This window comes from Triturus cristatus, chromosome 8 (assembly GCF_964204655.1).
Source record: "Triturus cristatus chromosome 8, aTriCri1.1, whole genome shotgun sequence".
Classification (NCBI taxonomy): domain Eukaryota; kingdom Metazoa; phylum Chordata; class Amphibia; order Caudata; family Salamandridae; genus Triturus; species Triturus cristatus.
Genome location: NC_140591.1, coordinates 302,923,018 through 302,938,912, shown reverse-complemented (window position 1 = coordinate 302,938,912; position 15,895 = coordinate 302,923,018). Strand labels below are relative to the sequence as shown.

Genomic DNA, 15,895 nt, shown 5'->3' with positions numbered 1-15,895 from the left:
ATTGCACAGGTGTAAGATACAGCTTGAAAACTGAACTGGACAATCTAATACATTTCTTGTGCAGCTCTATGAAGAGGCTGAAACATATCGGACTCTGTAACATCCATTACCAGTTGACTCTTACCTGGTCAAGGTGCCCCTTTTGCACACACTTTCATTCTCCGTTCTCAGTAGAACTGAAATGTGACATCTATTGTCCTATAAAACTTAATTTTTTCCAGATATGTAGGAAATTCTGGTATTTGGTGGTTACCGCGAAGACTTTTCTTGCAACCATTTGCGCCTTCAGAAAAGCCCAGATGAGATCCTTTTTACTGTCGAAGACATTGTGTGACTACATCTGTTTGGCCTACTATGTTGGATTCCCGTTGTTGGGTGTTGTTCGATGGTTTGGGATTTGAAAATTGGTTATATTCTCAGTTGAGCTTAGAATATTGTTCCTGGGCAGATGAATGAACACGGCGTCAGGATGCTAGCAACGTTTCCCTTGGGGTTCTTTCTTTGTAGCTACTGTTACTAACTTAATTACCTTCAAGCCCTATGCCTCCTTTGTAATGTACACCATGCTCCATTGGGACACTTTACTGCTTGGGAATCTCTCTCCTTTTGTATATTGTTGTCCAGTTTCAACTGTAAGCTGCATTACCTGCTCCATGTGCATTCTGAGGCTTTCTTCAGTTGTGATATGCAGCTTGGTCAGGAAGTTTAGAAAAACCTGCCTGCCCTGTGATGTCTTCTCCCTCATGTTGCCTCAGTGGTTTTACTTAGTCAGTAGGCATTCTCCCATTATCAATGCATCATCTTCTATTGTAGAGAGAGAAAAAAAACTTTTTTTAAATTGAAGGAGGCTGGATGGGAGTTTTGCTGTATATGACCATCTGTGTGGTGCTTGGCAAAAACTGATTGACCTGTATAGAAACCATTTCCCGTACTTTGATTTTACCTATTCATAGATGTATTAAAAGAAGAGTGAGAATGTGGGGATTAAATATCAACTTCATTCCTGAACTGAGAGCCACAACATTCATTTTCTATCCCACGGCATTTGCTTTCTAAACCCCCAGCATTCACATTCTATTCCACTTTCAGGAATGTACCTTTAATGTCTTAATTTGAACGCTTCCTTGACCTCTGTTTAAACACATTTAATAGGAATGACTCTGCAAATATGGAGTTTGTAAATGTTTCATTGTTCCAGGGCATACTTTTCAGTTGAATAAAAGTTGTTTGTGTCTTTACTTTGCAGCTCGATAAAGACGACATGGTATACATGGAGGCCTATGATAAGCTACTTGAATCCTGGTTAACGTTGGTACAAGATGACAAACATTTCCATAAAGGCTTCTTCACGCAGCATGCAGTTCAAGTTTTTAATTCCTACATTCAGTGCCATCTCGCTGCTCCTGATGGCACAAGGAATTTGGTAAGCAATGGAGTAAAGGTGCTTACTAGTGGTCATGGTTGTGTTAATGTAACCCTTAGTGCTAGGAAACTGTTGAGCACTGGCCGTAACCAGAAAGGCAGTGTGTGCCCAAACCTCATTAGACATGTCTTATAATGGTATCTCTGAGATTTGGGAGCAGGTTCATCTCACGGTCTACTGTTCTTTTCATTAGGTATTATTTTTCATTTGTTGGCTTCTGGATAAGGGAGTACAAAAATAGCGCTGGTTATGGGTTTATTATGCAAGTTTGTGCTCAATTAAGAATTTAGAAACCAGGCATGTTTCCCATCGTGCTACAGTGGATATTTATTTCTGAAGTATACTGCAAGTGATGGAACAAATATTTAAATCTGTAGTGGATCAAAACCCTTGTGTATCCAACCAAAAGTTGTGTTGCTAATTAATTTTGAATGGTCTATTGAACTTGATGTCTACAGCTTGCTTGGATTATCTACTCATTCATAGAACATTTGTAAGGGTTACTATTGAGCAATGTTTACTTTTACCTGTAACTTCTGGTCTTCAGAGTACTGCCTGCAACAGCTAGTGTCTAGCACTGGAAGAGTACTGAACAGCACCCTGTGCTTCTCCTTCTCTTTAGAGATACCCAGTCCAGGCTCGATAATTGTCTGTTTCAAGAAAAATATCACTAGCCCCCAAATACATTCACCTTTGCCACCCCATTTACACATGAAGTTTCATATATGATAAAGGGAGGCATTTTATGTGATTTGCACTTGCATTTATTGCATTGTAAGTAAAAAGGCTCCTAGCCTCTATGTCCCATGGCTAGCAGCCTTTTGGCTTACAAGGACTTCAGACACGATCTCTAGGTTAATTTGCTTAATATGCCCTTCAGCAGGAAGACTCTTAGAAACAAAAGACAGAAACTGATAATAACAAAGTCTTTCTGGACACCAAAGTGTGCTTCTGGTCCCCAAGAACCGCTCCATCAGTGTTGTAAATGTACATAGTGCAGCAATAGCTAAAACCTCTTTATCTACAGGAGAATCATCTTCTGCTTTATATAAGAGACGGCATAAGTCAAGAAAGACTTGCAGGTTCTAGTTGTGGCCATTAAGGATTTAAAACCATCCAAGCCTCCTTGAGTTTTTGATAGTTTTCTCTGGCCATGTGGTGTGAACTACAGTATTAAGAGGAACGGGGGTGGTGTGCAAGCGAGGGAGTCCTTCCACATTTCCTCCTTTTACATTAAAACACATCTTTGCTTCTTTTAGAGGTCTTTTCTGTGAGCTTAGCATTGACCAAATATTGTACTGATATCTTTTTGTAAAGCTGAAAGCCCTCCTCTCACAAGCATCCTACTAAGTGACAACTTTCGTTTTTTTGTGATAAGTTTATGGTTATATTTCATATTTGCTGCTGATTGTATCAGAGTCTGGGTTTCATTGAGTTAGTGTGTATTAAGCATCGTTTGTCTCTTCCTGCCATTCCTTCGTTGTTTAACCAGTATCCAATATTAAATGTCTCTGAGTGGGTGGTATGACCACAAGTGCAACACCACTGAGTAGTTAGGCATTATGTTACCTGTATTTTGGAAATGAGTACAAACATTCAATAAGCAGTATATTCAACAGGTTAATGATCAGAAAAGGCTAACAGGCACATGCATCAAACATGCCATTTGCAATTCCTTTTTATCGAAAAATAAGGATTCGCTAATTTATTTATTTACTTATTTATTTTGTATTGCGCAGGCGAATCATCCCCAGGGGGATCTCTCGGCGCATGGGAGAGGGGCACTCGATATTGAAAAGAAGGACAGTTTAGAACAGCCAGTTAATTTATTTACTCATTTGTATTGCGCAGGCGAATCATCCCCAGGGGGATCTCTCGGAAGCGCCAATGCCTATGCATGTAGGAATCGCTGAGAAAATAGCGATTCCTATTAATTCCTTAATTGCGAGTCGCAAATTGCGAGTCGCAATTAAGGAATGGCTCCGCATTCATTCCTATGGGCCTACAGGCCCATAGGAATGAATGGGAGATTGCATGCCCAATTTGCGAGTACCAATAGGTACTCGCATATTGCGCATGCAATTTCAAGGGTGCAAGGGTGTCAAAATGACACCCTGTTGCACCCCTGAAATAGTGATGTGCACCCATGTTGCGCACACACGCCCAAGGGTGTGTGTGTGTGTGTGCGCGCAACATGAAACTTTGAAAAATGCACTAAAGTGCATTTTTCAAAGTTTTTTCATATTACCATCAAATTCAACTTCATGGTAATTTGCGCCCTCTATTAGCGAAATCGCTATTCGAAAGTGGTTCTTGCATTGCATTTAAGGAATTGCAAATTGTGATTGCTTAAATGCAATCGCAATTTGAGAAATCGCAAATAATTGCGAATTCTCAAATTGCGAGTGCCTTGAACCTTGATGCATCGCAAATGCCCTTTTTGTGGGTGCAAACGGCCGATTTTTGCGAATCGCACCGTTTGCGCTCGCAAAAATGGTTGATGCATGTGCCTGTATGTTCTTTTTCAAGTCAGTGTAAAAGGGATAATTCATTAGCAAAGTTAGGATTTGTTTTTTAGCAGGAAGTGTTTTGAGCGTAAGTGGAGTCTGAAAATGCAGATACTGTGAAATTAAAAATGAAGTTTTCAAGCTGGGAGAGGTGCCTGCTGTTGTGTCCTGGCTTATCTAGCTAAATATTCAGATATGGGAAGTTATGCCATAATGGTCACAGTTAAATAAGGCTTGAAGATTGTCCTGTCATCCCTTCTAGTTGACTGTAGTCCATACTTAAATGTGTATGAGAGTTAACTTTTCTCATTTTGGCACAAAAAAGTCAAATTGAATGTTTGTATTTTTGATTTACCTTCTCTCGCAAAGTACAGACTGCATAATTCGTATCTAGAGTGATAGGGTCTAGTTGAATGTTGGAGACATTGGTCCTTAACAATATGTAAGATCAGTTAATTGTTCGGAAACTTAATTGATGGCAGTGGAGGGGCAGAGCACCAATAATGGCTACTATGAACATTTTGCTCCAACATTCCAGTGTTTCTTATTGTTTCTCCCTCTTTAATTTAAAACACTCCGTCAGTGGTGGCATGTTGAGGGTTATACTGTCTGTTAAAATCCTTCCCCTTCATTTTGGGCACTTGCCTGCGGCTCAAGCCTATAACTCTGATAGAAGGCCTTGAACGATCAGTACTAGTGCTCGAAAGGGGACCACAATACTTTAAGTGATGAGAATGTTCTATATCACTGCATGCTAAAATCGCTTTGAACCAGCAGAATGTTTTACCGTCTGCATTCAGAATTTTAGAGTTTTCCTAATTCATTTGTGGTACACGTCTCCTCCCACAAATTAAAGCAATAGTAGAGGTCTCAGTACTCTCCTAGTCCAGAGTGAGACTCTTAATAGGAAAAGATCCATTGTAGATCACCACTTTACTTGGGCCGAAAACCCATATGCTTTCACTTTCAGGAACTGACCAGTACATCATTTTATGTGCTTCTGTTGATCTACCACTCTTACAGGCGGTACTTAAAGTTTCCTTTTAGTTACTGCATTGATCAGTCTAGGTTAATTCATCCCCACAATACATCTGTAAAGTTTGGTTTCAGGGACATTATGCTTATCAATATATAACAAAGAAGTTAGAAGGCAGTCCAAGAGAGACTGGAAGGGATATGTGTCTTTCCCTGTGCGATCATGAAGCTCCCCATATTGTACTGAGTAAGGTTATGCCCTACTACTCCACTACCAAAATGTTAACTGTGGCAATGATTTTTATGTTTTTCATATTTTAATAATTTGATTGTGCTGTAACTTGACAGTGAACTGTTGGTGCCAGAAAGACTTGCTGTGCAGTGTTCAACAAAATGTGACTATGTGCTTACATCGAAGAACAGTTGTTGCTTGGTTTTAATATTTTTGTATTCGAGTTGCAAAAACTATTTCTTCATTTGTCAAAAAGACATGTTTTGGGAGAGAGGCAATTTTCTTTAGATATATTTATCATTGGCATCATTCCAGATTAGAGTTACATTGAGCTGTTTTTTTAGCTTCCCAGGAATTTCTTGGCTGGAAATCAAGCAGTTATTTGAGAATGTATCCGGCTATTCCATTGATCTTTCCTGAAAGGGGGGGTGTGCTTCTTCAGCTCTGTGATAGTTCTTATAAGAAGCAGCATTCAAAAAGGATATTGAGTGTTTAACTTGTGAATATAGTGAACATGTAACCACAGCATCAATCCTGTTCTGACGCTTTACCTTTTCATTGATAAAATTTAGAATATCTTTTTCTGACTATTCAAATGTGCCAAGCTAAATTACTTTCTGGTTTTAAGAATAAATACGTCTGAGTGAATGTGAAATGTTAGATTTAAGACATCAGTTTTCAATATTCTTAGAGAATATTCAGATTTTATGGTTTATTCCATCACCATACCATTTTGCAGTGTTTTCATTTGCTGTGTTTCATATCCTAAGAGTTTTCCTCTTCTAATATATTTGAGACATCTAGTGATGTGCAGATAGAGTGGATCACTCCTCGCAAAATAGCTCAGTTTCCAAATCTGCAGTCTGCTCATAATTTGCACTCACTGTGTAATATGTCCTTCTAATCCGGCTATAAACTTGAAAGCCTCAGCTGGCGTTTGAGAATGCCACTAGTTTGTTTTCAAAGTTATGGCGAGGCTTTCAAATAGATGACACGCTCCGAGACGGCAGCTGTAGCTTTGAAGCCAACCAAAGAAAAGTGTCTGGGGTTTTCCATGAAGTGGCAGGCATTTGTGAAAACCTGCTAGTTGAGTTGCCATTAGTTTAGGCTAGTTTGATTCTGCATGTACAATGCTGCGATAAGGCTTTCCCTGTTATTTATTATAATGCTCCTGTGGTTGTACATGTGTTCCTAATAGGTGATTGTTTTGAACTTTTGAGGCAAGAGCTCATACTGTTCATGCGTTCAAACCATGCCATTATCACAGGAGCTAGCTCTGTTCCTAAAGAAAAATATTTTGGTTATTTCTTTTTGTATTTATTTTTCCAGGAGCCTTAACTTTCGGTTTGTCTCATCCTGCCGCATGCTTTCCAGTGCTTTAGGTAGAGTTCAGACCACTGAAGTGACTCCATAGGAGCACAAAAGTCCACAGCTTTGTCCAGCTGCATGAGATTCTTTTAATGCAGTACTTCAAGAATTGTGCTGCATTGAATAATGCAATTGCAACAGCATGCCTGTACAGATTACCACTGGTGTCCTCACCTCTATCGCATTTTTGAACATCCTCGGTCTTCGTACATTTCTGAAACCCAGTCCCAGATGCAATGAGGCATTTTAACTCCTTGGATGCAGATTAATAGAGGAGAAATAAATTGACGAGATTTACCATTGCTTTACTGACGTAGTTATCCCTTACAATAAATTCTCCCATCTGTAGTTCTTCCTGGTCTAAATGTTTTATTTTCTAAGAAGGCTGTGGAAAGGTCGAAAATCTGTTTTCTTGTTTCACTTCTTCTAATGCACTGCATCTGGATTTACAGTCAATTTAATATATGCTGGCATAACTGCAACAACATTGATAAAGCACATTTTGGTGTTTTGTGACAGTAGTGAATATTATCCATTTGAATGATATTTTATTAGCTGCTTAAGTTTCAATATTAGGTTGATACCTTACTCAAGCTAGCACAGACATCAGGGGGGTTGGCCAAAGTCCACAGGAATTCTTAGTGTAAACCCATCTACCCTACTGTGGAGATCTATAAGGCGCAAGCCAGTGGCACCAGCGTTCATGGGGCAGAACTCTGGGGTCACTGCCCAATGAAAAGTGTATCTTAAATTGAAATTAATTTTATCAGGCAGTTGGTCTCCCCATAGCACCCCAATTGGTCCACTCCGACTTGATTTGGGTGTTAGACCGATTGCAAAAGAAATAAGACTTAGGCCACTAACTTTTTGGAGATGTATTTGGGCTACTCCGGAACTGATTTCATATAGGCCTGAGTTAAGAGGTAATGGGTCTCCCCGGGGCAGGGAAATTACACTGGTTTACACACATTAGGGACACACTCCAGAGCTTTGGAAAAAGCCCGCAGTATCATGTCCTGCAACACCCAGGAATGAACTTGTTAGGAGTTACAAGGGGCAAAAACGTCCTCTCCTTCAGGGGAGCTCCGCACTAGGCTCTCTAACAGTAACTTTCTTTGGAATTAAAGATTACTATAACTCTGAGTCTTTCCTAGATGAAGTCCAGCCAGCCCTAGCTAGGAAACTGTATGTCTTATTTAGGCATGGGTCACCCCCTCTGCGCTCCTTTGCAAGTTGTTTTTCTTCTAAGAAGTCTTTCCAGTCACAAGGTAAAGTGACTCCTTTTGGTGATAGTGCGCATGGGCATTGTCTCTATTGCTAGATTGTTTTTCTCGGCCATCGGGTTTGGACGTGTATTGCTGCGCTCCGGTTCAATAACCTTCTTCGGGTTCCCCTTGTTGCACAACCCACTCTACCCTGTTTTCAAACGCATTCCCTGTTCTCCGTGTATCGAATCGATCAACAAATTCTCCATCTTCGATCAAAAACGTCGGACTAGCTGCGTCGGTCCAGCCTTCTGCCGATGGAACGGACTCTGTTCCATTTATCTTCTGGGTACCACGCTAAGTACCCTCTCACCGACCTATATCAAGTTTGTAACCTGTGCCTCTCTGCAGGGCACAAGGAGGAAGATTGCCATGCCTGTAAATTGTTTCGGTCCAAGAAAACTCTATGCGATTGTCTCGCTCAACGACGAGAAATGCAACACCAAAGCATTAAACACACTCTGGATATCTTCAGGGAAGAATCCGAGCAGGAAGAGATCGAAGCGTCGGCGGCAGAGGAAGAGGCCTTCTCCGTTCCATAGTCATATCTGAATTCGAGATCGATTTGGAGTCCGAAGACATACCTCTGGGACAGGGTGTTGTGAGTACCGAAGACCCCTTGCCCCAAAAAACATTTTCCCAAAAACATAAGGCTTCGGCACCACCTCTGCCTTCTGGCAAAGGTCTGCACCGAGACAATGTTTCCGACGCCCCTCTTCCTGGCTTGGCACCAAAACAAATGATCGAGCCTTCTGGCTCGGGTCCGGCCAAAATCATCTTTGAAACCGAAACCCTCTGGTTCGTTGGAAAAATTTGGTTCGGAGCCGAAACCCTCTGGTTCGAAGGACAAATCTGGTTCGGAGCTGAAACACTCCGCTCCAAAACAAAAACATGCTTCAGAGCCATACGCTCCCAAAAGCAAACTGTTTCGGTGCTGAAAACGAAGTACAACCTCTCCGAGCCTCTCAAAAACAATTTTAGACCTTCTTAAAGCTAAATTGGATCCTTAACAAAAGAGGATTTACATCCATCCTGAAACAGGACATATTTCTGCCAAAACACTAACCAAACGCAAACTACCTTCAGAGGACCCTACATATAAGATCCCTCTGAAGAAGAAAAAGGACATGGCTACAAGCCCTGCTTATCCTGCCCCACAATCCCCTCCACCATCTTCTCCACATTTGCCAATTATAGACCCTTTGCACATAACTCCTCAGGAATCTCCACATACACAGCCTGAAGGGGATGATAATGATGAAGAAGACACTCATTTGCCTGTAGATCATGGAATGATTACACCATTGTCCTTCCATTGGATACTGACCCAGACCTTTACCCTGCAAAGCCATCACCACCTAGAACAGCTGAGTATCATGGGGTGGCCTTACACAAAGAGTCGTTAGAAGAAGACTTTTTATTTGAAACACTTGGGTCCACACACAGGTAAAGTCAAACACTCTCTATGCTAAAGGACATGATGAGGCATGCAGATGACCTCTTCAAAGACTGTGCGAGCACATATTTTAGCTCCTAGCGTCGATAGAAAATATAAAACCTTCACCATCTGAACCTGTGTTTATCAAAGGACAATTGCCTCTTGACTCCCTAGTAGTGTCCAATGCTCGCAAAAGAGCTAATTCGCAAACCTCTAGTAATGCAACTCCCCCAGACAAGGAATCTAAGCATACAGATGGCTTGGGGAAACGAGTGGATGCTCAAGCTGCTAACCACTGGCGCATCGCAAACACACATGGCCTACTAGCTAGATACGACACTGCACACTGGGATGACGAACACACAGCCAATGCACAGGAGTTATTTCAAGAGGGGAAGCTCATTTCTAACTCTTCAATCAGATGTGCTCTAGATGCTGCTGACACGACGGCTAGGGAGATCAAAACCAGCATTCTCCTTAGAAGGCATGTATGGCTTAGGATTTCGGAGTTTAAACCTGAGGTTCAGCAGTCCATTTTAAACACCCCTTTTGACAAAGAGCACTTGTTTGGTCCTGAAGTCGATCAGTCTTTACGGAAACTGAAAAAAGACACCAAAGTGGCAAAGTCCATGGGAGCGCTCCTGTCCCAATCAAAAAGAGGCTCCTTTTGCCGCGCAGGGTCTAAAACTACATCTTCAGACCCAAATGCTTCCTCTTATAAAGGCAATGCCCAGTCCTCACCGTCTAGAGGTTTCTATAGAGGAGGGTATAGAGGAAACAATTCCAAGAGTAGGGGTAGAGGTGCCACAGCCCATAACACCTCCTCCCCTAACAAAGTGACTTACCCACACTTCCTCCCGATTACTTAGCACCTGTCGGGGGAAGACTTCAACAGTTTCTCCCCATTTGGCAATTCATAACAACCGACACATGGGTGATCGACCCTAACCGACATGGTTATTTCCTGAAGCTTACCACCAATCCTCCAAACATTCCACCTCTCATTCACAAACTGTTGTCAGACCACTTAGTTACTCATACAAGAGGTGCAATCTCTCTTAGAAATGGGAGTCATACAATCAATTCCATTACAGTACCACGGTTCAGGGGTTTATTCTCTCTATCTTCTAATCCACAAAAAGGACGGCTCTTTAAGACCAGTTTTGGATCTCAGAGTGTTAAACCAGTACATACTGTCAGAACATTTCCATATGGTAACGCTTCAACAGATCCTTCCACTTCTAAAGCAAGGCGATTTTATGTCCACACTAGACTTAAAAGATGCATATTTTCACATTCCTGTTCATCCAGCTCATCGCAAATATCTCAGATTTGTGATAGCATTCAAACCCTATCAGTTCGAAGTGCTCCTATTTGGGGTGACTACTGCTCCCAGAGTATTTACCAAATGTCTAGCAGTGGCGGCAGCTCATGTCAGAAGACAGCAAATTCATGTCTTCCCGTACCTAGACGACTGTCTCATCAAAGCCAGCACACAGCAAAAGGGTCTAGAACACACTCCAATCACGCTGCACCTACTCCACCAATTGGGTTTCACAGTCAACATGCAAAAGTCTCACCTACAGTCTTCACAGACACAGTCTTATCTAAGAGCCACTCTCAACACTCTAACTGCTCTAGTCTCTCCCAATGCAGCCAGAATTTGCAATATGCAAACTCTATTGCTACAGTTCCAGGCAGACCAAACCTTACCTGCAAGGACTTTCATGCAGCTACTAGGAATGATGGTGTCATGCATCGCAATAGTGCCTCATGTAAGATTGCACATGTGTCCTCTACAAGAGTGCTTAGCACGTCAGTGGAATCACTCGGGGTCAATTAACAGATCTAGTGTTGGTAGACAGCCGCACTCTCTGCAGTGGTGAAACCCACAACATTTATCAAAAGGGCGGTCTTTCATCGACCCTGTTCCACAAATCATGCTATCAGCAGACACATCTCTCACAGGTTGGGGTGCACATCTCCACCATTACACAGGTCAAGGTCTCTGGGACAACAAGCACAAATGTCTCTACATCAACTATCTAGAGCTTCTAGCAGTATTTCTAGTGCTGAAAGCTTTTCAGTCTTACCTCAAAGGCAAAGTTGCCCTAGTCCACACGGACAACGTGACTATGTACTAAAATAAGGGGGGAAACTCACGCTCCAGCTGTCACGCCTCTCTCAGACAATTTGGAGCTGGGCAATCCATCACAAGATTCATCTTCTCGCCGACCACCTCCCAGGAGTAAACCATCAAATTGCCAACCTCAGTAGAAGGAGGCAACAAATACACAAGTGGGAACTTCATCCCCAAGCTCTCCTTCTATACTTTCAACAACGGGGATGACCACAAATGGATCTGTTCACCACAGTAGACAAGACACAATGCCCAAACTTCGCCTGCAGATTCCCACACACTCTCTCCAAAGGCAATGCCCTATGGATCAATTGGTCAGGGGTATTTGCCTACGCTTTTCCGCCTTTCCAACTCCTTCCATTTCTGCTCAGAAACTCAGGCAAACATCACTTACACTGATGTTGGTAGCTCCCACATGGGCCCGTCAACCATGGTACACCACTCTGTTAGAACTGTCAGTAGTTCCACATGAAAAGCTATATCTCCCCTCTAGTCTTCTCACTCAGAACCATGGAGAAATCAAGCATCCAAATCCCAAGGAGTTCAATTTAGCGATTTCGCTTCAGAAGGCATAGAATTTGGATATTTAAATTTGCCACCAGACTGTAGGACTATTCTGAAAGAAGCAAGAACGCCTACTACCAGCTTGTTATGCAGCTAAGTGGAAATTATTTGTTTATTTTTACAACAAAATCATTCCTCTAGATGTTTCTGTTTAAAACATTATCAGTTACCTTTTGCACCTACAGCAAACTGGGCTAGCTTGCACATCTATTTGATTGCACCTTGCAGCAGTAGCTGCATATTTGCAAAACAGACAGCATGTATCTTTATTCAAAGTTCCTGTCAGTAAAGCTTTTATAGAGGGCTTAAAAAGAATAATAACACCAAGAATACCTCCGGCACCAATTTGGAATCTTGACATTGTACTTACAAGACTTATGGGTCCACCCTTTGAACCATTGCACAATTGTCCTGTACAGTTTGTTTCATGGAAGGTTGCCTTCCTCATTTCAGTCCTTTCATTAAGGAGAATTGGCGAGATACCAGCATTAACCTTAGAAGAACCCTTCTTTCAGCTCCATAAAGATACGGTAGTTCTTCACACCCATCCCAGATTCCTTCCCAAAGTAGTTTCTGCTTTCCATCTTAACCAATCAGTTGAGTTACCTGTGTTCTTTCCTCAACCTAATTCAGTAGCAGAACGAGCTCTTCACACACTTTATGTCAGAAGAGCGTTATTGTACTACATAGAAAGGACAAAAGATTTTCGTATAACAAAGCAACTGTTTGTTGCATTTGCTCCACCTCAGAAAGGCAATCCTATCTCTAAATCTGGCGCTTCCAGATGGATTGTTAAATGCATTCAAGCCTGCTATGCAAAAACTAAAACAACTTTATACCCCCAAGAGCGCATTACAATTGCAAAATAGGGACTACTATGGCTTTTTTAGGTAACGTGCCTCTAGCTGACATCTGTAAGGCAGCAACATTGTCTACACCACACACATCTACTAAACACTATTGTGCGGAAGTGTTAGAACACCAACAAGCCAATGTAGGGCAAGCAGTGCTTAAGACACTTTTTCAGACCACTGCAACATCTACTGGTTAGTGTCCTCTTTGGAAGTATACTGCTATATAGTCTATGCAAAGCATGTGTATCTACAACACACATGCCTCGAACAGATTGTTACTTACCCAGGAAGCATCTGTTCTTGGCATGTAGAGCTGTAGATTCACATGTGCCCTCCCACCTCCCGGACACCTGTAGTTGTTGCAGTTTTCATTATTTAAATGACCTACGCATTGACTTCTCTTTACTACTCTCGCTCACTCCATTCTCACCCTCTTGCGGGAAAACAATTTAACAATGGAGTCGATGCCCATGTGCACTATCACCGAAAGGAGGAGTCACCTTACCTCGTGACTGGAAAGACTTCTTCGAAGAAAAACATCTTGCAAACATCCGAACCAAACATTAGATGGCAGGAGTAAGCTGTGAATCTACAGCTCTACATGCCAAGAACAGATGCTTACTGGGTAAGTAACATAATCCTTTTAGAATTACTGCTGTTTGACCACAGCTTTGAAGAGTACTGTCCAACTGAGTCGACCATAAATTACTTTTTTATGCTTTTTAATCATGATGCACATAAAGAGACACATTCCTAGAGGAGACATTTTTCATCTGTCCAAAACTGCTTTGAACCATCTTAAAGCAGACTATGTTTATATCAAACAATCACGAGTCCCAAGATTAAGTTATCCCTAGATCTCCGTGGACTAGACATCCAACTTGGCGGACCCCTTTAGTCCAGTTTTTAGGATTTTGGAGGCATGCTGTAGTAGGGTATGATGTTGAAGTGCTGTGGAAAACTCGCCCATTCTACGCCCATATTTTGCATTCGCTGGTGGCATTGTCTTTGGTAAATGCTGGCTTCCCATTCAACATGAGGCTTCTTAGTTCCTCCTTGTTACCGCCCTGTCTCCTTTTGTGACTGCCTATAACGACTTTTACTTTACATTCCAAGATGGCAGCGGAGTGCGTGACCCTCGCCTTGACTACTGTTCACTCTTTTTTTCCCCGTCCGCTGTCTTCGTGTGCAGCAAACAAAAAGCGCTCACCGACTACTTTTTATCATATTTAACTTTGTTTGCTTCTCAGTTAGATTGGCTATTTCTCGTGGTCGGCAGTCATTGCTTTACGTTTGTTCAGACTGCTCTTCCCTTCCCCCTGCAACAGAATGGTGAGTTAGGAAATACACACATCTGCGCTACATGTGTTAATTTTGGCAAAGAACCGTTTCTGCTTCGTTTTAAACCAGAGATTATTTTGCGCTTGATTGTAACCGAGAAGTTGAAATTTACTATATTCTCTTCTTCTGCTTTATCTATAGCTGCCAAGTGGTTTTGTGCAATTTGTGTCACTTTCAACCAGTTTTGGCTTTTTAGTCAAACACTTTGCATGTTGGGGTTTTTAAGCCCATGCTTGTAATAGGAAATGTTACCTTCAGGTTCCACAATGCAAAGTGTTGTTGGCGACAGAGCCAGAATAGTTGCCATGATTTCAGATTGTTTATGTGCGACAGTTTCAATGGTCTCAGTTTGAGTTAGGGTGACATTCTGCTGCGAAATGTGACACACCTTGAGTGATACTCTTTAGCGAGTAAAACCAAGCAATGTAAATTTTTAAATCCTGAATATTACCCCCTTTTAAACAATGAGAAATTCTAAAAAGTAATTGAAAGTACTGCAGCACCTGTGAAATGAAAAGACACTAACTTCCAGAAAGAGCATGACGCCTGGTTGATGACTAGTGTAAGTATTACCTGATCCCTTTTGGGAGACGTTTTCTGGCTTGCTTTCAGCAGTAACTAGAATGGAATACCCAGCAGGTACTAAGAAAGATGGTAAACAACACATACACCACTCAGTCATGATTAGGGTTGCCAGCTGACCAATATAGTATGGGCCTGTGTAGTAGTAAAGAAGACCGCAGTTGAGGAGACTCGTGTGAGGTAACAAACACATTTGTTCACAGTAAAAGTAGCCCCTACAGCTGCCAGCTCCAACCGTCACAGAACGTTGGCAACATTCCAGAAGTGCATGCGTCAGAACACAACAGGGAAGAGGGACAATAATGACAAATAACACCTACAATCTTAATACAACTGCATGGGAATAATCGCAAAATACAGCATACTACGTCGTTTCCCATCTTTAAAGAAGTTGTTCAGTCAATCACAAAGTCTTTGAACCTGGAAGGACATGCAGCATTTCTCTTACTGAACTCCTCGCGAAACAGTGTATCTCTAGCCTTGCTTTCCTTCACAATTTGGTAACCACCCATTCTGGCAACATTTTCTGCTGAAAAACTACTGTTGACTTCCACCTTTGGCCATTGTCGAAGAGGGTGGTATTGCATCGCTTCTTGATCATTCAACACTACTCAACCACCTCTTTTATACCAATGACCAATAAGGTTGCAGTTTGTAAATTGCTAACCTGCCCACAGAGCAATTCGAAAGGAGTTTTCCAGTGCTATGGAGATTCTTGCCGTAAGACCAAAGCCTGCTCCTAAAACTGAAGCTTCTACATGGATATGGAACCTAAGAGTCATTTGAATGGTGGTGGTAATGGTGGTGGTACTAGTGGTAGTGGTGGTACTAGTGGTAGTGGTGGTACTGGTGATGATGGTACTAGTGGCTGTGGTGGTACTGGTGGCTGTGGTGGTACTGGTGGCTGTGGTGGTACTGGTGGCTGTGGTGGTACTGGTGGCAGTGGTGGTACTGGTGGTAGTGGTGAAGGTATTGGTAGTGGTGGTACTGGTAGTGGTCATGGAGGTTTTGGTGGTGGTGGAGGAGGTATTGGTGGTGTGGTATTGGTGGTACTGGTAGTGGTCATGGAGGTATTGGTGGTGGTGGTACTGGTGGTGGTGGAGGTATTGGTGGTGGTGGCGTTAATAACACAGGCTTTTAAAAACAGCCTGTCAGGCGGCTTTAGTACAGATGACATGTAACAGATTCAGCTTCAGCCCATTAGTA

At 42.1% G+C, this 15,895-nt stretch overlaps 1 protein-coding gene across 2 annotated transcripts in view; it reads left to right on the top strand.

Moving 5' to 3' along the window:
* XPO4 (exportin 4) overlaps positions 1–15,895 on the top strand; it is a 495,809-nt gene that overhangs the window by 321,234 nt on the left and 158,680 nt on the right. For both annotated transcript variants that reach the window (XM_085621575.1, XM_085621576.1), the window contains one exon: positions 1,247–1,423. In XM_085621575.1, coding sequence (XP_085477701.1) covers positions 1,247–1,423 — 177 coding nt within the window. The remainder of the gene's footprint in view (positions 1–1,246; positions 1,424–15,895) is intronic.